The 22,503-nt window shown below is 41.9% G+C and overlaps 1 protein-coding gene across 4 annotated transcripts in view; it reads left to right on the top strand.

The window, feature by feature from the left end:
• NCKAP5 (NCK associated protein 5) overlaps positions 1-22,503 on the top strand; it is a 1,102,414-nt gene that overhangs the window by 951,022 nt on the left and 128,889 nt on the right. For 3 of the 4 annotated variants that reach the window (XM_024980953.2, XM_015475847.3, XM_024980966.2), the window contains 4 exons: positions 1,678-1,866; positions 9,081-12,838; positions 13,728-13,905; positions 21,529-21,607. In XM_024980953.2, the coding sequence (XP_024836721.1) occupies positions 1,678-1,866; positions 9,081-12,838; positions 13,728-13,905; positions 21,529-21,607 (4,204 nt within the window). The remainder of the gene's footprint in view (positions 1-1,677; positions 1,867-9,080; positions 12,839-13,727; positions 13,906-21,528; positions 21,608-22,503) is intronic. The other variant, XM_010802114.4, reaches the window with a different exon arrangement.

Here is a 22,503-nt window from a genome sequence, read left to right on the forward strand (position 1 = left end):
CAGTGGCTGAAACCTTCAGCCTGTGCTCCTGACACTGGGACCATGTGTGGAGGGCAGCTATAGAGACATAAACATGAGCTCCCTTTAACTAAATTGCATCTGGCAATAAATAAGTTCATAAATCAATAGATATTGCTGAAAGCTGGATTTTAAGACAACTTTCTCCTTTCAGTGATATTTAGAGCCAAATTTCAGGGGGAAAAATAGAGTAGTAAAATTCCATGGCGTTTTCAGATCACTTTAAGAGATTATTAGGCAGCCAAAATGAAGTATCAATAGCAAGGAAGATGCCTGATATTGAAAATCTAACATTATTAAGCATTATGGATATTGATTAGAGAGCAGGTTAAACGTGCCCTCTGTACTGATGCAGGGGTTTCCTATTGACCACAAAGGCTCCCAGAACAGCATCACCTTCCTTCCCCACACTGGTGTTTAGTCATCGTCAGTTGAAATTGCATTTGGAGAACAGTGATAAGTACTCAGGTACTAAAGGCTCCCATAAAGTGTCAATAAACTGCATGAGTAAGAGGCTTTGCCATTCTGCCAGTGACATGAAGACAGATGGTTCCCCCATCCATGAGTTTCTGAGACAAAGCTTTTCTAGATAGGGGACAGGAATGAGACTGTAATGGAGAGATTCCATTCTTGTGATCGGGATGCTAAATTAATTTAGCCCATCCAGTTAGTGGAGCTTCATCTGTTACATTAGGGCCCTGTAATGTGGCTGTCAAGATGTGCTGGGATGTTTATGGCTTTGCCACCTGTGCCTTGTGCAGACCCACTAGAATTTTAACTGCCTGGATCCTTCTTGTGGGGCCCAGATCTGTTTGATATGAAACTCTTTATCATTTGAACATCCAACTGATCTGATCTGAAAAGTCCTGGAATCTGCACAGCAGAGCTTCCTGACTCCTTCGTTTGGTGTTTCACTACAGGACATAATTTCCTGGGCATTTGATCCCAGACTTACAGTGATGTTATCAGAGCCATACGGATCATAGGAGTGATCTGGTAGCACTGGCCCACCCTACACAGGAAGACATTAAGATCCACAGAAGTTAAATGTTTTCTTTGCTCTGTATCTCATATCTGGTGGCACATATAGCCTGAGAACCAGGTTGCTAGACTTCCAGTCCAGGGCTTATGCCCATGAACTCTTAAGCCAAAGAAGTTGCTCTGTGTTCTTCCTTTTCTCACATTAGATTCATGACTTGATATTGATGTGATCCTTTAACCAGTGTGACTGGATAAAATGAGAAACTACTATGGTCATCAGTTCAGTTCAGTCGCTCAGTCGTGTCCAACTCTTTGCGACCCCGTGAATCGCAGTTCTGCCTAATGCTGATGGCAGCTCATAATAATTGAGCACCTGCTTCTAAGCTGGATCTTGTGCTGCATGCATCTCATCTAGAGCCTCACTTGGTCCTTGCAGGGACCCTATACGGTAGGCAGCGTTATCACTTTTTGAAAAGGAGATGTAGCTCTAAGAGATTAAATAATTTCCCACACATGTTAGTCTGAGGCAGAGTCAAGAGTCAAACCCCTAGTCTGTCGACCCCGAAGTCTGTGTTTCTCACCACAGTACTATGTCCATGCCTCCCTCATTATGATGTTGAGTTGGTATTTCTTCTCCCCTAAGCAGAGTCCTAGCTCAGAGCTGTCCTGCTTTTTCAGGGCTGCCAGCTGAACACAAAAGCAGGAACCCCTGCTTTGAAATGCCCTGGCACGGGGATTGCCGTCTCTGGTCATCTCTGCCCTCGAAGCAGCTACAGCAGCAGTGAGCTGTCTCTTTCCAGCACCTGCAGCGAGTATTCCAGCGGCTCCTCCTACACGTGGCATGATGGAAAGAACCTCAGGAAAAGGGTAAGGCTCCTTCAGGGGCATTGCAGCATCAGAGGGAACCAGAAAAAAAGCCTCTTCTGGTAGGAAGGCGGAAGGTGGGAGGGAGGCCTAGAAGGAAACCCCCATTTGCTGAGCCCTTGTTCTTTTACACCTCACAAAGCCATAGAGGGAGATGTTATCTTCCTCATTACACAGAAGAGGTTGGCTCTAAAAGGTTAAGTTTCTTGCTAGAAGTCACACAGCCAGAGAGGAGTGGAATGATGACTTGATCTCAGATGATGAGGACATTATGGGAGGGAGTTTGGGAGAGAAAGACAGTTTGCTTCTGTGCTTTGGTGGAGCCCACCAAGTTCACAGATTTATATCAAGTTGGAGTGGGAGCCCTGGCCTAGTGGAACTGACCATGCTTCAGACTAACTGAGACATTTTCAATTAGTTTTATAGACATTCTCTATCGCTGTGATGCTCGGAGAGACTTGTCGATGTCCAGTGCAAATCAGGCTGAACGAGGCCAAGTCACCCCAGACTGAGCGCCCTATGAAACCTCAAAGAGAAGGTTTTCTTCTGGAGAATAGGGAGAGAGGTGCATTCTCTCAGAATAAATGACCATGAGTTTTGGAAGTCTCATTAGCTTTGTGGAAATTTACTGCTCAAAAATAGCAATGTAATATATTGACCTCCTCTATCCAATGCAATAGCCTCATAAAACTCTAATTGGCTATAAATTGAAGGAGGTACAGTAGAGAGAGAAAATGCTATGGTACATTTCAAGCACCATAGCTTCAGTGAAAGTCTCCACATAGATGCCAGGAGTTTCTTTACCAGATTGTTAAATAACTCCTGTGACTGGAATGACTCGCATCTGCTAAGTGGGCTCATATAACAGAGATTTCTTCATGATTTGAATAAACATCTTTGCACACGGGTATAAGTCAAGAATCTGGAATAGCTGTTTTCACAGTTTCCTTATATTAAAGAAAAACAAGATTGGGATTGACATACATACACTATTGGTATTATGTATAACATAGACAACTAATGATAACTCACTCTGTAGCACAGGGAATTCTATTCAATACTCTATAGTGGCCTCTATGGGAAAAGAATCCAAAAAAGAGTGGATATATGTATAATATAACATTCACGTTGATGCACACCTGAAAACTAGCAGAACATTGTAAGGCAACTATACTCCAATAAAAACTAATTTAAAAGAAAAGTGAAGAGTGTGGAAGCCCTCAATCTGAATATTTGGAGGTCAGTTTTCTCTCATCTGTATAAATTTAGTTTGTAATGTCAGAAGTGTAAAAAACCTGAGAACGTCTATAACCGTCAGAAAATTCAGGTGAGGGAGGGCATTTGTCATACACAGAACAAGAAATGAGAAAAAGATTTCAAGCTTGAATTTAGAGTTTATTCTCCTGGACTTAGACTTATAATGCAAAGTGCAGAGCCTGGGGTGTTATCAAAACTGCTCTTTCTAAGATGTTCAGAATTCTGAATAATGACTGCTAGTTACCTGGCTTTTAGCAGACTGGGGAGATGGTCGGGAGGATGTTCCCTCTCTTTGTCTCTGAATATTGCTGGCTCTCAGGGCCCCTCGCTCAGCACTTTTCATTCACAGCTATTCCTCTCTCCCTCTCAGCCTTTCTTCTTCTTTTTTTTTTTTTTTTCTTTTGGCTAAAATTTTTCCAGTTAGAACAAACTTTGATCTTTTAGAGACATCAGTTCCCTGAAAAAGGAGGAATAAGGTTCTTAAGGCACTTCTTACATACTCCAGTAGACATCATCTGGAAATTTAACAGTGTCCCAACTCGCAATGGTATTCACATGGAGTACCAGCATGCCTGTCACATTCCCCAGAGAAAAGTCTTAATTCTGAGGGAACCAGAAAACTGACCCAGTCCTATTAAAACACTTTCAATGGCATTATTTAAGAAACTTAAGTTCTTACCATGTACTAAGTACTCATTTAGTATTAACTGGCATAATAAATTCATACAATATAAATTTGAACATGAATATTAGCTTCAGTTCAGTACAGTTCAGTCGCTCAGTCATGTCTGACTCGCTGCAACCCCATGAACTGCAGCACACTAAGCCTCCCTGTCCATCACCAACTCCCGGACTTCACTCAAACTCACGTCCATCAAGTTGGTGCGGCCATCCAGCCATCTCATCCTCTGTCATCCCCTTCTCCTCCTGCCCCCAATCCCTCCCAGCATCAGTCTTTTCCAATGAGTCAACTCTTCGCATGAGGTGGCCAAAGTACTGGAGTTTCAGCTTTAGCATCATTCCTTCCAAAGAACACCCAGGGCTGATCTCCTTCAGAATGGACTGGTTGGATCTCCTTGCAGTCCAAGGGACTCTCAAGAGTCTTCTCCAACACCACAGTTCAAGAGCATCAATTCTTCGGCACTCAGCTTACACAATAATAAATATATGACCATTGGCTCTTTGGTAGTTTATAAGTATTTTATTTTTAGTATTGTTTTGTGTAGAAACAGAAAGGCAGAAATGAAACCTTCATGAAATGCACTAGCCTGCCCTTCATGGAGGAAAATGGCTCTAGTTACTGAGTAATTACCATGTGTCAGCTTTGTTAGCACTTCATAAGCACTAGCTCATTTAATGATCATGAAAACTTATTACTTCAGTTCAGTTCAGTTGCTCAGTCGTGTCCAACTCTTTGCGACTCCATGAATTGCAGCACGCCAGGCCTCCCTGTCTATCACCAACTCCTGGAGTTCATTCAAACTCATGACCATCGAGTCGGTGATGCCATCTAGCCATCTCATCCTCTGTCATCCCCTTCTCCTCCTGCCCCCAATCCCTCCCAGCATCAGAGTCTTTTCCAGTGAGTCAACTCTTCACGTAGGGTGGCCAAAGTACTGGAGTTTCAGCTTTAGCATCATTCCTTCCAAAGAACACCCAGGACTGATCTCCTTTAGGATGGACTGGTTGGATCTCCTTGCAGTCCAAGGGATTCTCAAGAGTCTTCTCCAACACCACAGTTCAAAAGCATCAATTGTTCAGCGCTCAGCTTTCTTCACAGTCCAACTCTCACATCCATACATGACCACAGGAAAAACCATAGCCTTGCCTAGATGGACCTTTGCAAAGTAATGTCTCTGCTTTTGAATATGCTATCTAGGTTGGTCATAACTTTCCTTCCAAGGAGTAAGCATCTTTTAATTTCATGGCTGCAGAAACCATCTGCAGTGATTTTGGAGCCCCCAAAAATAAAGTCTGCCATAGTTTCTACTGTTTCCCCATCTATTTCCCATGAAGTGATGGGACCAGATGCCATGATCTTCTTTTTCTGAATGTTGAGCTTTAAACCAACTTCTTCACTCTCCTCTTTCACTTTCATCAAGAGGCTTTTTAGTTCCTCTTCACTTTCTGCCATAAGGGTGGTGTCATCTGCATATCTGAGGTTATTGATATTTCTTCTGGCAGTCTTGATTCCAGCTTGTGCTTCCTCCATCCCAGCGTTTCTCAGGGGAAGTTCCTTAAGTTAAATAAGCAGGGTGACAATATGCAGCCTTGACATACTCCTTTTCCTATTTGGAACCAGTCTGTTGTTCCATGTCCAGTTCTAACTGTTGCTTCCTGACCTGCATACAGATTTCTCAAGAGGCAGGTCAGGTGGTCTGATATTCCCATCTCTTTGAGAATTTTCCACAGTTGATTGTGATCCACACACTCAAAGGCTTTGGCATAGTCAATAAAGCAGAAATAGATGTTTTTCTGGAACTCTCTTCCTTTTTCCATGATCCAGTTGAAGTGGGCAATTTGAACTCTGGTTCCTCTGACTTTTCTAAAACCAGCTTGAACATCAGGAAGTTCACGGTTCACGTATTGCTGAAGCCTGGCTTGGAGAATTTTGAGCATTACTTTACTAGCGTGTGAGATGAGTGCAATTGTGCAGTAGTTTGAGCATTCTTTGGCATTGCCTTTCTTTTGGCTCGGAATGAAAACTGACCTTTTCCAGTCCTGTGGCCACTGCTGAGTTTTCAAAATTTGCTGGCATATTGAGTGCAGCACTTTCACAGTATCATCTTTCAGGATTTGAAATAGCTCAACTGGAATTCCATCACCTCTACTAGCTTTGTTCATAGTGATGCTTTCTAAGGCCCACTAACTTACTACTTAGGTTTTCTTATTTCCCCTCTTTCACAGAGGAATGACCTGAGGTCCTGAGAAATTACACATCTATTTCAAGGTCTCATAGCCAGTAAGTAGAACTGAGCAGTGGGGTCCAGAACCTCAACTATTCTGCTAGATTTTGCATTAGTCTAAAACTTGGAAGAGTGCCAGGTGTTGGGATGGATTTTTCCCATAAGACCAAGAACGTCCTTTAATAAAACAGGAACAAAAAATAATGTGTGAAACAATTATCTATTCAAGAAATAGAAAAGAACTGTGGACATTAAACCCAGGCTCCTACCTTAGCAGCAGCATCATTCAGCCACTACCCTCCTTCCAGAGCAACTCTCTTCTGACTTTCCTGCAAAAAATGAGAAGCTCTACCCCACCACCTCCCCAGCAGGAGACTTGTGCTTCTCTTTCTCAGGTTTCAAGATTATCTCCAACTTTTCTCAAGTTATTAAGTACCATAACCTTCTGAGGAAAACAGATTGATGAATGTGGCTAATCTCACAGGGTAGGGAGCCTGGGCCCTGGGAGCTTCGCAGCTGCTGGCCCTAGGGATGAATCATACCGGAGCGTGGGCAGGCTGTGGGGCAGGAAGGAAGTGGGTGGGCTGACGCAGAGCACATCTTCTATGGCTTGAACAAATCTGCCCCTTTCAAGCTTTGATGGAGTACTTCTATCTGGCTTCTCTTCTTTATTGTGCATGTGACATCAGAATCATGGAAATTCTTAGAAACCCAAGCTGTGGCAGTCTATTCACTGGTCAGTCTATAATACCCACTAAAGGGATTTTTTTTCTGCTTTCCAAAGAAGTTTTTAATGGCACAGCAGAGGAGGAGAAGGAGTGGGGGAAGGAAAGCATCACCAAAATAGATCTCTCCACAGCAACTTCTGACCCTGGAGAATTTTCCAAACAGAATATATAATTTGACTTAAAATTAAATATACATATAACAAATAGAAAAAAAAAGACATGTTGATAATAAAGGTCAGTTTTATGAAAACAAAACAAAAAAAAAGTCTTCAGTGTAAGCAAATGCAAGCAAATGCTCTTGGCTTAGTAAAAATCTGAAATTCCAAAGTAAGTTTGTGACATTGAGTTGATGTCTGCTTATGAGCATATGCGTGAGTGTTCAGGGTCCCAGGATAGCAGGGCAGCTAGTGGAGAGGCCAATGGGAGCTGTAACTCTTAGCCAAGATTGGTACTGAGAACATGTATCAGATTCATTCATAGACATTCTTCAGCATTAATTATACAGCCTTTTTTAAAAAAAGGCATTAGTTCTGAGCCCCCTAATTTCCCTGAGTGCTAGTTTGTGATTAAACTCTGCAACTTTCATTCAGAAGAGGGCTGTTGGAGTAACCTATGGTCTCTATTATGACTTTGACTAATACAGAGGGGAGAACAGAGGCTAAGCCTGACTCTAGCAGTATCACTTCAAGATTAATGTGCAGTCTTTAGAGCCAGACTGCCTGGTTCAGATCCCCATGCAGCCACTTCAGAACTGAGTCATAGAAAAGGCCCAGAAAACCAGAGTTGAAACTTCTGCACTAGCTCTTCCTTGACTGTATGATCTCCAAAGGACAGATCTTGCTGAATCTCAGTTTCCTTCCCCTGAAAATAGGATTGATATTTTCTGCTTCATGGTCTTGTTCTGAAAATTAAGTCAAAGCACTGGGTCAGTGGCCGGTACACAGCAGATGCTAGGTCAGCATGAGTTTCCTCTTCTGCCATTCTGTTTCTTGTTAGCAATATTTTGATAAATGTGAATGTCTGAGGAGAATGCCGTGTTTTTTCTATGTCATTTCTTGGTCACTTCTCCAGAACTAATACTGGTATTTGGAGAAATATGAAGAACAGGAAATTGACCTTTCAAAGTTAGTAGGTCAATCATTGCTATGGGTTCTAACGGCAAATGGCCAACTGCTCTGTGTGTATAAATATTTCATAGATATTCACTGCCTATCAAATAAAGTCTTGAAGCCGCATGACATTCTAACTTTCAGTTGTTAGAATGGAAGGGACTATAAGGCCTGGACCAACTCACTTTTCCTCTTACCCTCTTCACCTCCCATAAACGCTGCACAGTGAGCTAGATTATCTTCTGATTATTCCCTAAGTGTTCCTTAAGCATACTTTTCCAATTAAGGTCTTTGCCATTCCATTTCTTCTGCCTGGAAATTATTTCCTCTAGTTTAAAAAAAAATATATATATATATATATTTTTTTTTTTTTTTTAATTTATTTTTGGCTGTTCTGGGTCTTCATTGTGGTACACCAGCTTCTCACTGTGGTGGCTTCTCTTCTTGCAGAGCACAGGCACGAGGTGCAAGGGCTTCAGTAGTTGCAGCACACGGACTCAGGAGTTGTGGTACACAGACTCAGGAGTTGTGGTACATGGGCTCAGGAATTGTGGTACATGGGCTCAGGAGTTGCGGTACACGGGCTTCAGTAGTTGCAGCACATGGGCTCAGTAGTTGTGGTACACGGGCTTAGTTGCTCCACAGCATGTGGGATCTTCCCAAACTAGGGATCGAACCTGTGTCCCCTGCAATGGCAGGTGGATTGTTATCCACTGCACCACCAGGGAAATCCTCTACTTTTAAACTAAGGCAAACCTATCCATCTTTCTAGGGCTAAGTTTGTTGTAAAAACAAAGGAAGGAAGGAAAGAAGGAAGGAGAAGAATAGAGAGAACTTCTCTTATGCTTTTTGTGGTTTCTCAAACACACATGTAGTCTCCCTCCTCTGAAACTCTAGAGTACCTACTAGTTTTCTATGTCTCATTTGCTCCCTTGACTTACAGTACTTGAGCCCAACTCCTCCTGGGTCACCTGCTCCTTGAAGGCAGGGTCCTTATCTCATACTTATCTATATCATGCACTCCTTAATTCAGGACCTGGCAAAGTAGAGTTTTGCTACATAGTAAACTAGTTTGCATTAACTAATGAATAAATACATTTATATGTGAATATTTATCAACCACTAGGATGAACTAAGTTTAATGATGGCCTTTACCTTCTATAAACTGGTGATCCACAGGGCTCAATCATGTCTAATATCTCCTCTTTCTTTCCTAGCAGTCATCACAAAATTGGGACAAAAGGTTAAGTATTGACTCTTCGCTCCCGAGTGGCTTTGCTAGTCCTATGGATGAACTACCTCCAACTCGCATCAAGGAAAGCCACATTTTGGAAGGACTAAGAAAGCTCCAGAAGCGAAAAGTGTTACTTGAACCCCCATCAGTGATAACCAAATGGGGTTATAAAGATTGCATGAACTCCAATGAAGGAATCTATTCTCCAGGAATTAATAGTAACAGCCTGAAGGAATATCCACCCTGCAAACCCACAGACACAAGGAGCCCCTGCACGGATCCCCACAAGGCATTTGTTTATGACACGGATTCTCATGACGAGGCTGATGAGGACGCTTCCTCCTTAGCCTCTGTCCAAGCGGTTCCAAACCAGGGCTGCAGGCTGCACAGTTGTAAATTAACCCACAGTGTCTCTGACAGCCTCTTTGGCTGGGAGCTGAATGGCAAACACTGTTCAGAAGTCACTTCCTCGGTCTACTCCAGGGAGAGGCCTGAGAAGCTGACCGGTTGTGCCAGCAACTGTCCCTTGGAGCAGAAGCTGTGCCCAGGCATGCAGGGGCCTCGGGTACAGAGAGAGAAGGTCTCACCCAGCCAGGGCTGCCAGGCCCTCAGTCTCCAGCCCTCAGACACCGATGACCCGGAGACCCTGGATGAGCTGCACATCGAGAGCAGTGATGAGAAAAGCCCTTCAGATGTGTCTGCAACCGCGGACACTGACCAGTCCACGGAGAGCCTGGATATCCTCACAGGATTTGAAAAATCTTCATGTGGGTCTCCCGAGGAGGAAGAAAACCAAGTACCCGTCCATTTAGAGAGCAGGCCAAAGACGTTTAGTTTCATTAAGCAACAGAGGGTTGTAAAACGGACTTCCTCAGAAGAATGTATTACTGTGATATTTGATGCAGAAGACGGCGAGCCCATTGAGTTCAGCTCTCACCAGACTGGCCTTGTTACTGTTACCAGAAAGGAGATTTCCATCCATCAGGCCCCTGCTGGGCCCCAGATGGAACACACTGAACTTTCACCTCAGGGAATTGCTCATTTACAGCCAGGGGCTGCAGCTAGAGACTACCCTTTTTTAAAGAGGTCTGAAGAGGAAACTGAAAGAAACATTCCACGAGATGAGGTAGATGATCCTGCCATGACACCTGCTGTGTCTTTCCACCCCAGGACAGTGACGCAAAATACTCAAAGACTGGCCAAACCGACACATGTCACACCATGCCAGAGTCATTCTCGGTCATCTGTGGGCACAGGCGTCTGTCAGAAGAAAAGTCTGACAAAAATACCTACCAGGGGCAAGTCTTCACCTCAGAAATCGAGAGTAAGGGAGCCTGAAGCCTCCCTTATGATGCCCTCAGCTGGCTCAGTGACTCTTGAGAAATCACCAGCTCCAGGGAAACTCTCACAGTTCAAAAAGACTGAAGGTCCAGCTCCCCTTTTTGATTTGCAGCCAGATTCACACATTCCAAAACCCCCCACCCAGCTTCCTCATGGCTCCAAGATGTCCAGCAGAAGGGATTGGGTCCAGAGCTCCAAGAATCAGATGCTAGCATCACAGTTGCTGTCCAGGCCCCCCACTGAGCGGAGTGACGATGGGGAGCCCCCCACGAGGGATAAACACTGTGATCCAGGGCCAGAGGCCGGGGTGAAATCGCCCTCCCCACCATCCCCTCCAGGCAGGTCGGTCTCCCTACTCATCAGGCCCAGTTATGACTTTTTGCCACCACCTTCATCTGCCAAATCCGAAAGCAGGGTCTCCACCGAGACAGCAAGAATGGTATTGAAATCACCCCCTCTGAAAGGATCCTCTGCTCCTGTTATTTATTTTAACCAGACCCTGACAGATGTGCAGGGGAAGAAACCGTCTGTGGCCTTCAAAAAGCCCATCTTCACTCCCTCACCACCCTCCGCAGAAACAGCAATCCAGATGAGATGCCCTGCTCACAGCCCCTCCAGCTCATTTGCTGTGATGGTCCCGGAGCCCCCAAAAGTCTCTCCAAAGAGAAATGCCCCCAGAGCCCCACCTCACCAAACACTTGGGACCACACAGAACAACACAGGGTTACAGACTCCCAAGAACTATGCTTCCCCCCGTGAGCCACTGGAAATACCATCCTCCAAAGGTGTATCTCCAGGGAGAAAAGAAAAGTTGAGTGGCAGTGTCTCTGCATCTTCCAAGCCTTCCTTCTTAGGGGTAAATGAGTCACCATCATCTCAGGTTAACAGTCCCTTATCATCAGCATCCTTCAAAAGCCATAACCCCCTACATGGTTGTCAAAACCTTCATGAGAGAGGACTGAAAACTCGCTTCCCAGTTGGGCTCAAAGTTTTCATGAAGTCTCCCCAGTTGCTCAGGAAAAGTTCCACGGTGCCAGGGAAACAGGAAAAAGACAGTCTAAATGAAGCCTCGAAAACCTCTGTGGCTGTGAGCAAGGCTAAGCCAGGGGCCTCCAGAAATCCAGCCAGCCTTGAGACCACAGGAGGGGAAAGAAATACGTCTCCAGTGAGTTTACCAGCACAAGAGAGTTTGGCCAAAGGGCTTCCCCTGGAAAGAGCAATGCCAGAGTCACTGGAAAATAGCATGCCTGGGGCTGATAGAAAAGATGGAGTAGAAAACAGGTCTGTAAAAAGATCCCTGTCCTCCAGCAAACCACACCTGAAACCAGCTCTAGGCATGAACGGAGCCAAAGCCCGCAGCCAGAGTTTCAGTGCTCACTCAGGGGAAAAGCCCCCCACGCCCCCCACAGAAGGGCTGGGCAAAGTCCGGACTCAAATTATTACCAACACCGCTGAGAGAGGCAATTCCCTCACCCGGCAGAGCTCTTCTGCCGAAGGCTCTCCCAGCAAGAGTGCGTCTACCCCTGTGTCTGATGGTCTCCCCAGCACTGGGAAGCCCCTGGGACACCCTTCCCCCAGGCAGGGTTCCTTGGGGAGCACAGGCAGCTCCAGCAGCCAGCATGGGAGCCCAAGCAAGTTGCCTTTGAGGATCCCTCCAAAATCCGAGGAGCCCCTCACCCCAGCTGGAACAGAAGAGCAGCAGGCCTATGCCCAGGGAGAAGGCCCCAGGGTGACGGTACCTGAGGAACCAGGCAGCGACCACTGCAGGTGCCCACCTACCCCAACAGATAGCTCAGGAGGCCCACAGAGCCTGGGGAGGACGCCACATCCCAGCAGTTTCACAGCAAGCAGGACCTCCAAGCTAGAAACTTCCGGAAGGTATCCAGATACTTCTACAACCAGGGCCGGTGTCGTAAGCCCAGAAGCCCCGCTCTCACCCACAATTGAAGAAAAGGTCATGTTGTGCATTCAGGAAAATGTGGAAAAGGGCCAAGTGCAAACAAAGTCCACCTCTGTGGAAGCAAAACCGAAGCCGGGGCCTTCTTTTGCCAGCTGGTTCGGTTTTCGGAGGAGCAGACTCCCGGCTCTCAGTAGCAGGAAGATGGATGTCTCCAGAACCAAAGCAGAAAAGAAAGATGCAAAAGGTTTAGGGTTTGGAAACAAACAGCTGAAATCAGAGAGAAAGAAAGAGAAAAAGAAGCCTGAGCTACAGTGTGAGATGGAAAATGAACTTCACAGGGATATCGAGTTGGCAGATGGTCCAGACAGTGGTTTGCAAAACAGAAATAACCCGAAAACACCGCCAGACATTTATGATCAAGTGAAGTTTGAATCAAGAAATAGACCCAGCCCTGTTCCATGTTCAGCGAAAGATACCTTTATGACAGAACTTCTGAACAGGTAGTGTATTGGCAAAGAGAGTGAGAGGGTGGCCGTGTGTAGAGCAGTGCAGGACCCCACCCCACCCCCTAACCAGGAGAGCTTTTTGTCTCCTGCATATTGAATACCAGTCAAGCATGTTTTTCAGACAAGCAGGAATGCATCATAGCAATCTTTTATACATTAGCCAGAATTTAAACAATGGAATAAAAGTTAGCAATAAAATGATAATTTAGTCCATGTTACTCTGTTAACCAAACCAATGGTCTTTGAAATTAAAGAATGGTAAATTTTATCAAGGTTGATAGAAATTCAGCCTACACTAGAAATCATGAGTGGATCCACATGGCATGAAATGGAAGAAAATTACACATACATTTTAAAGGATGCTGATCTCACTTATTGTACCAAGCACACTTACACTTAAAACTTTCCAGAGATAATTACATATTCTGCTGATCTTAAGCCAGCCTATATTTAGCCGTTCTCCCCCAGTCTCCACTCTCTTCCAGGGTGCCGCATGTATGTGTACATCTGAGTTGCCCTGCTGTGCACCTAGAACTATGGCAACATTGTTAATCGGCTATACACCAATAGGAATGAGTTAAAATGGAGAAAAAGAGAAACATATTTAGCAATCACTCCTCACAGGCTTTTATCTTATACCCTACCTCATCTCACAAGCAATCATAAAAATGAAAACAAATTATTGTATTATCAAATCTAAATTGATACACTGCTGGAATAGCAGATGCAGATTTGACCAAGGCCAGTGAGATACACTTACCACTCAAAGGTTTAAAGACAAAGAGATATATGGAGGTTACTTTAAACATTAAAGGATTGGGATAAATAGAGTGATTGAAGAAGAGCAATGTAATTGATCAGAGGAATCACTTTCTACCTGCAGAGTTGATAAGAAAGCAGCTCAACAGACAGAAAGTGGATCAAATAGTCTCTCCTGTAGGAGTGTGTTAAAGGGCAGCTCCCAGGGCTCCTGTCTCACCAGCAGCTCTCTCAGCACTCAAGGAAACCACAAGAAAAACATCAAAACCAAAGCAGATATGGAAAAACCGAAAGGCTCCCTGGTAAGTACTGCACCATCCTGGTTATAAACTGTTAGGTCCCTATATGGGCTAGTTGGGTTCTGTCTACTTTTTACTGATGAAAATACAGGCAAGAGATGACCAAGAAAGAAAAAGTTAAAGCCAAAGAGAAGAGAGAGAGAAGTCATGGAGACACTGTAACAGAATGATGGCAGCCAGACTGGAAGGGTCCCAGCTCCCTCCACCCACGCTGCTTTCTTTTGTAGCTCTCTTTTCAGAACCTTGGTGTGATCACAGGGCAGGCAGTGATGCTGTGGGTGTTCACCTTCACGTTGTACCCTCGTGCTGGGAATTCGTTATGGTGATTATTTCCATCATTTCCAGCAACGCAGAAGGGAATGAAAATGATTAGAAAAAATAAAAGTGCAAAACAATTTTAGAGAATATTGCCTATTTTGATGATTTGATTTAAGCATTTCCCCTTTTTTCCTTAAGTTGTTTATACTGATTAATCCTACCTAAGATAGAAGGAGTTAAGATTCAAGGTATCGTTTTTGGAACTTGACTCCCTATCATTTTGTTTTTTAACTATGAGGTTCAGAACTCAGGGGGTAATTTCCTTTTAAAAAAATGAATAAAAGATGTTTCCCCAGGATATGCTAGTTTCAAATATTTTTGTTTTAAAATTATCTTAAATTGAACTTCCTCTCCTTAAATTCTTTCTGTTCTTGCATCATTGATCTTGTGATATTCATTGTTCCTTTATGGAAACTTTAAAGCACTCAAACAAAAAAAAAATCTCTTTTCAGAATTACCATATCCATATATTTGTGTACTCATAATAAAAGATTGTAAAATATACTATGTACTACCTTTTTTCTTTCCTTTTTCAGGAAAACCTGAAAAATTTAGGAATTAGTCATGTTTTTCTGGAGTGGTTCAAGGATAGAGGAGATTTTAGTAGTAATCCGATTTGACATTATTATTAATTATTAGTTAATAATAATTAAACTCTAGGGTTCCTTAAAATTTCACTTTAATTTGAAACAAATGTACACTTAAATGCTTTTTTTTTTTTTTTTCAAACACCTCTTTACTGTAAAAACTACAAGGTCTTTTTTTTTTCAGATTCTGAAATGGTATGCAGACTACGTTCTTTGCAAAAGTTTTTTTTCTTTCCCCTTATTCTTGCTCTTGGCTTCCATGATATCACCCTTTCTTGAAAATGTAGATGTCCCTTGCATTATAAAATCTCAAATTAGAAGTGTATATAAGGCTGCCCTTGTAGTGTCACTGAAAGAAAGAGAGAGAATAAATGTGTGGAAATGTGCAATATGCTGGAAATTCAATCCAGCTGATCTAAAACTTTGATAGCCTGGCAGAGCCCCTTATCAGAGGCACTCAATTTAACTATGCCCCATTTAAGATGGTTCTGACAGCTTGGGGTATATCTTCACTGTACAAAAATACCAAAAAGGAGGGGGGGGGAACAACTCTGTTTGGCTTTTACAATTTCATTTTTTCTTTCCTATTACTTCCTAATGGGAAAGTAATTTGCCTTGCTCTCTCATTTTCAGTCTTTTACAATGTAGTAACAAGTTTCATTTCGTCTTCCCAGAGTATCTGCAAGAAACACTCTTATTGTTTTCTGAGAACAAGGATTCCCTAACCACTCCAAGTATATATAATCCATCAGCTGTTAGTCACTCAGTCATGTCTGATTCTTTATGACCCCATGCGCTGTAGTCCTCCAGGTTCCTCTGTCCATGGAATTTTCCAGGCAAGAATACTGGAGTGAATACTGAATACTGAAGCCATTCCCTTCTTCAGGATTTTCTTGACCCAGGGATTGAACCTGGGTCTCATAGACTAGTTTTCTAGTTAGCTGCAAGAGGAAATTAAGACATGCTGGGAAGCTTTCAATATAAAGAAATATTATTAACCTAGATAGTTGACATGCTAGTCATTTTTTCAGATGTAAAATGCAATTTTTTTCATCTCTATGATTATCAACATGGATTGGACTAAAATTACTAATTCCAGAAAGGACAATGGCCATAATCCCCTTTGGGACTATTAAAAGAATAGCAGTGAAAACCTATTTATTATATGTTATCAGCCTATATGGAAAGGAAATTAGATGCAAAATAAGATACATTCTAATACCAGAGCACACTGATGTGAATGCTCATTAACCTTTTAAAATCAAGAGTTTAAGGGAATTTTCCTCTACTAGGGCTCAAGGTAAATTTGCTATCTGCTTCTTGTGTTACAAGTGTGTTGCAAAAAATTCTTCTCACAGTAGTTATTTTGCGTGAAAGCAATAGCATACTTTTTCCCTGAATAAAATCACTCTTCAAAAATCATACCAAGAACTTCCCTGGAGTTCCAGTGGTTAAGATTCTGTGCTTCCACTGCTGAGGATATGGGTTCCATCCCTGGTCAGGAACTAAGATTCTGAATAATGTGAGATGCAGCTCCCCCCAAAATTTTTATGCCATAATATACCATCATCCTTGCCCTTTACAAACTAAGACTATATATAATCATGAGAGTCCTAAAGCTTTTTCATTATTTTAATCTGTGTCTGTATGTTCAGTCACTCAGTTGTAACTGACTCTTTGCAACCCCATGGACGGCAGCCCACCAGGCTGCTCTGCTGCTGCTACTGCTGCTAAATCACCTCAGTCGTGTCCAACTCTGTGTGACCCCATAGACGGCAGCCCACTAGGCTGCCCCGTCCCTGGGATTCTCCAGGCAAGAACACTGGAGTGAGTTTCCATTTCCTTCTCCAATGCATGAAAGTGAAAAGTGAAAGTGAAGTTGCTCAGTCGTTTCCGATTTAGCGGCCCCATGGACTGCAGCTTACCAGGTTCCTCCTTCCATGGGTTTTTCCAGGCAAGAGTACTGGAGTGGGGTGCCATTGCCTTCTCCACCAGGCTGCTCTAGCCATGGTATTTTCTAGGCAAGAATACTGGAGTGGGTTGCCATTTCCTTCTCCAGGGGGTCTACTTGACACAGGGATCAGACCTGAGTCTCTTGTGCTGCCAATCCGCATTGACAGGCAGGTTCTTTACTACTGCTCCACCTGGGATGCCTTTATTTTAATCTATAGTAATATAATAGAAAAATTATTTCTGTGATTTAACAAGTCCCTGTATGTAGCACACCTCTACTTAATTCATTGGTGACTGCATATCCATTTTCAAGATTGCTAGATGCTTTCTAAAATATGTGTAAAAATCCCATTAACACTTTACCAAATTAAATATTTTCTGTTTTCAGAGCCTTAATTAAAGGCTTATGTCCCCATTTATGGCATGATTTACAGCCCACTTAACTCTAATTTTTGTGTAATTTTGACAAGGGCCATATTACTTTATACTTTTACGTAAATTATGCAAAATCATTATAAGAGGGGAAAAAGGCATCCCCGGAAAAGATTGCATCAGTATTAAGTAAATAAGTCAGAAAGAAATGCATTCTCCTTTGTATAGGCTGTAGATCCTTCCTTTCTATGAATTTAGATAATTTTCTGAAATGAGAAGTCTCAAAGGAACAGATCCTATTTAACTGTCACTGGACAAAATAAAAATCACTAACAAAATTAACAAGATCATATACCTGGAAAGGGAAGGCCATTTTAATATGGGTATTTTAATTTAAATTATGAGTATTCTCTTTACCTAGTGTCACAGAGGCTGGAAAAAATCACATATGCTAATAATAAAGTATCAAATTCAACCCCATTAAGGTTGTGGTGATGAAGTAGTATAAAATAGTACAATAATTACACAAATTGTTATCATCTTATTAAGTTCTGCAAAATTTTATAATTTCAACATCTTTAATTGAACACTTCTGTTCTAAATACTATTTGGATGCTAATAAGAAGCATGCCTATTTTACCCTCCTCCTGCAAAGCTTTCTAAATGACTGACTTTCTAAAGGTAATGCCTTCCAGAAGTTTTCCCTCCAAAGATCACTTCTCTCATCTCACAGAGGTTCATTATGTTCTTTTCCTTTTCAATGAGCTTTAACATCAAAATGTTGTTTTCTGGGAAAGCAATTCATGTTAGGATGATTCAAAGAAGAAATATACACAGAATTCTAAGTGAAGGATGTCCCCAAATACTGGATTTTATTCTGCAATTATGTAGATATTTGTCAGCAGTGAATTATTTTTTCCCTGTTGCCTCTTGTGTCCTTTGTAACTCATTCCTCCCAGCCTTTTCTAATGGGAGAGGTTAATAGAATATAATGGGCACAGTGACATTTAATAGTTACTTGTTAGACACTGGTATTTTTTTTTTTTTTTTTTTTGGAAACTGGTATTTAGTAAGCTCTTGACTACAACTGCAGAGCTCAAAAGATGGGCAAAAGTTGAAGGTACATGCACCATTAGAAGATGCCCAAAGTACTGGCAGCAAACTGAAACCAAATTAGCCCACATTCGGAACTTCCCTGCCAGTCCAGTGGTTAAGACTTAGTGCTTTCAATGCAGAGGGTATGGATTCTGTCCCTGGTTGGGAAACTAAGATCCTGTATGCCCCATAGTGTGGCCAAAAGAAAAAAGCCCGTACTTGTTGTCCATGAATCTCTTGCCATTAATACTTCTTACCAAGTGGGACATTACTGACTTTGATTTGTATCTGTTTCTGGTAGAGCAATGGCTGAAGAAATTCTAAATCTCTAAACACCATTGTTTGCTGAATCAGACTTTTTGGTTTTGTGACCATTCCCATCCATGAAGTGCTTTGCCACATGAAGAATTCACTTTGACAAATTCTTCCTCTTAAGCTGGCAGCCCTTTGCCTCCTAGAAGTTCCACAACCTTTTGCCAACATCCAAACCCTGTGTGATCAAGAATGAAAATTAATTTTAATTTCAGCCTATGAAAAATATAATTAGCAAGGGGAATCTGCTGCCAAAATAAATTATGCCCCTCATTTCCATAGGCAAATGGATTTTTTTAATTACTCACCACTTTGCATTGAAATCTATTTGTATGGATAATTAGAGCTGACAAGTGTGCCATTCTAAGACACTACCCTATTTTCCATTCCTTTGTTGATTCTTCATCCATCCCCTTCCAATTCAAAATTTCCCCTCATGGGTCATCTGCTCCTCATGGATCATTAGCCCAGAGGAGCTGAAGGAACTAGAGGCCTGAATACAAGCCCAGTTCCTCTGATAAATACCCAAGAGGCCACATTTAGCATTTGCTGTTAAGCACTTAATTCCCTAGAAAAGTTCTGACAAGGAGCTAATAGGTAGGACCTCAAGATGGTTTTATTTTCCTTCTTAAAAATGATACTTGAACAGAGGTGGTAGTGAAGTTCCACAGAAAACATTGGGAAGAGAAACAGGGCACTTATACACACACACACACAGAAAATTTTTTCCTACTCTTAAATGAAAATATGGTTTTTGTGTATTTGGAATACTGCCTACCTAATTGCTAGACACTAAGAAAGATACAGTAGTTCTTGGGAAGTTCTGGAAAGGATGAGTGTGACCATATGGTACACTCTGAAAAAATTAAATTACAGTGATGAATAGGGGTCAAGAGTGCCCATTCTTAAAACTGAAATTCTTTTATAACCTTGAAGAGATCACCAACCCTCTCTAAGCCTCTTTTGCTTTATCTCCCAAGATGATAACCTCATTCTAATTATTGGATTCTTTTGTTCAGTATTTCATAGACTGACGGAGATGTTGACTCACCCACCTTGCAGCACCCCATTCAAGTTTAAAATTGGTTGGTTTAGAAAAACCTAAAGGAAATACTATTTTACATAACAGGTGTGGGAAAATATGGAGCATCCTGTTATAAGTGCTGGAATGGTTTGAAAATATAAATAGACTTCCTTGATATTTCTATAAATGAGGATAGAAATTTCCTGTTGAATTCTTAATGGAAATGAAGGTGTTTGGATCTCCCTCCTTTTGGGTTTCTTGGCAGCTTTGTTACAAGAGGTCACTGAGCTAGGGGAACTTTGGAAGGCAAATAAGTAACATAGTCTTGATGATGCTCACAGAGATGTTCCTATCTGCCTTCCATAAATACTAGAAACAGAGCTAGTTGATCGTGGTCTTCTTCCCTTACTCCCTAACTCCCTTCCTCCAGATGTGCTAACAAAACAGTGCCAACAGCAGACAGATGATGGGGAGAGAAAGAGATGAAGCATGGCCTCTGGGTACTCAGCCCTTAGCACACTCTTCTTGTGAGGGTTCAGATAGCCGTTGACAAACCCCCTTGAGTGTGCCATCTTCTAGCTATTAGTATGTGTGGATCATGCACCAGTTACTTCTGTTATTGGAGCCACAGTCATGAAATGTAAATAATTGGTCTTATTCCATGAATTATAAAAAGTAAGAGGTAAAAAGTAGAAATCTAAGTCTAGCTCAAGGTCAGTTCACAAGTATATGACTTTCTATATTGTAAGTATAAAATAATGGTTTCTCAGCCTTCAACTCGAACCCCTGAACAAATTCACTGACAACCTCTAGTGAACCCCCAGTGCATTCATTGCACAGTTCACATGACTATCACTGGGTGGCTGGAATGCACTCTCAAAGAGATATTCAGGACCATTCTGCCAAGGACCATAGCTATCTTGACTTTCTGGCCAAGTCTACACTGACATTGTTCAGTGGAAATTTGAGAATAACAAAATTTCACCAAATGAACACAAATCTGAAACCAGATTTGCTGTGTTTGAATCCGGGTTTCACCACCTGGACAACTGCTTATCTTTTCTGTTTCTTCAGGGCCCTTATCTCCAAAATGGAGCTAACAATAGCACTTAACCTCTTAGCATTGTGAGGGTTATGAGAGAATAGGTGTGGGGAACCTAAACAGCTCCTGATGCATAGTAGTTAAGCATTGGCTGTTTTTATTACTACTGCTACTAGACTGGGAAGTACGGGACATGAGTTGTAGTTCCAGTGTTGGCATTTATGGTATCTTTAAAGAAAGTTGCTGGATTTCAAAATTCTCATTTGTGAAATACTGTGATTTTATTAGATTCTTGCTCAAGTTCCATTTGATACTCCTCTGAATATCCCAGCTGAAATATAAGGAGGATGTTTTTGACCTGAAAAAAATCTAAATAAATTTGTCACCATCCTAGTTCACTGAGCACGCATCATAGTCACCTCACATTTCATTCTGGAAAGAGCAAAAACAAAATAACATTTTCTTAGAATTATATTCTAGGAAAAGGTCAAAAGATCTAAGTGTATTTCTTTGTTCTCATTAAAATAACTTATGGGGTGGTCACTGTCCCTGAAAGAATTATGTTTCCTTAGACTTAATTTTTCCTAACAGCTCTGTGTTACTGACTTTATTAAGTATTAAAAAAAAAAAGAAGAAGAACCTAAAGCTGTTATCTCGAAAATCTTTGCAGAATCAGATACCATGTAAGAGCTGGGGTTATATTTCTGAAAATATGCTCTTATAATTAAAACTTGTAATAAAGCCAAGCAGTAGAGTAGGGTAAATGAAGTAAAGAAAATATGTGTGTATATGTGAACATACACTCAGACACATACATACCCATACATACCCATGTTTGTTATAGAATGCACCAATATTCTGAGGATTACAAAATCAGTTTAATATAACACATAAGAACTCACAGTATTTCCTTGTTTCTGCAGGTAAGAGAGGCAAATGATCACCTGCAAGAGGATGAAGAAGATACAGTCGCAGATTCTGCATTTCAGAGCCATACCATAGGTAAAAATCCATGGCTCCATATGTCTTTAACTGACATTTTCTACATGCAACCTTATTTCAGACAGGGCATGTTCTTAAAGAACATGTCTTATGCCCACTTCTACCAGGATAGGATTTTAACTTCTGATACATGGTTATCTTTATCTTAAATATTGGAAACTACCATAAAATACATGGGTCAAAGCAGAACCTATGAAGGAAACATAGGTGTTTACAAAGGAATGCAATGCAAACTAAGGTGAGACCTTGTCAATATGCAATGAAAATGATACTGATATAAATAATTTCTGAGGATAAAATCAACTTTGAATTGATCCAGTTTCTATAACTGTCTCAGGAAGCACTACTATTGGCTTGAAACATGGAGCAGCAACTTGTTATATTGAACACTTTTTTTAATTGAATATGTTTTACCCAGAGAACTAAATAGATACTGTTTTTGTTGTTGTTTAGTCACTCAGTTATGTCTGACTCTTTGCAATCCCATGGACTGTAGCCCACCAGGCTCCTCTGTCCATGGGATTTTCCAGGCTAGAATACTAGACTGGGTTGCCATTTCTTTCTCCAGGGGATCTTCCTGACCCAGGGATCAAACCTGTGTCTCCTGTATTGGCAGGTGGATTCTTTACCACTGAACCACCTGGGAAGCCCCAGATTAAGTATTTACAGCTTGCCAAAATCTCCAACTCATTTTCTTTACATTTCTCTAAGAACCCTGATTATAGGTAGTCCTGTCTCAGAGATATATTTGGCTTGTCAGCTCTGTCCTAGAATTTTGCATGAGCCTACATTGAAGGGACTCAGGTTTCTAACACAAAGGAATTTTCCCAGCCTGTTTCCCTCAGCCAGGAGCTAACTGGTAATAGAGTAGCTGTCTATGACTGTGATCCTTGTCA

Source organism: Bos taurus, chromosome 2, assembly GCF_002263795.3.
Source record: "Bos taurus isolate L1 Dominette 01449 registration number 42190680 breed Hereford chromosome 2, ARS-UCD2.0, whole genome shotgun sequence".
Classification (NCBI taxonomy): domain Eukaryota; kingdom Metazoa; phylum Chordata; class Mammalia; order Artiodactyla; family Bovidae; genus Bos; species Bos taurus.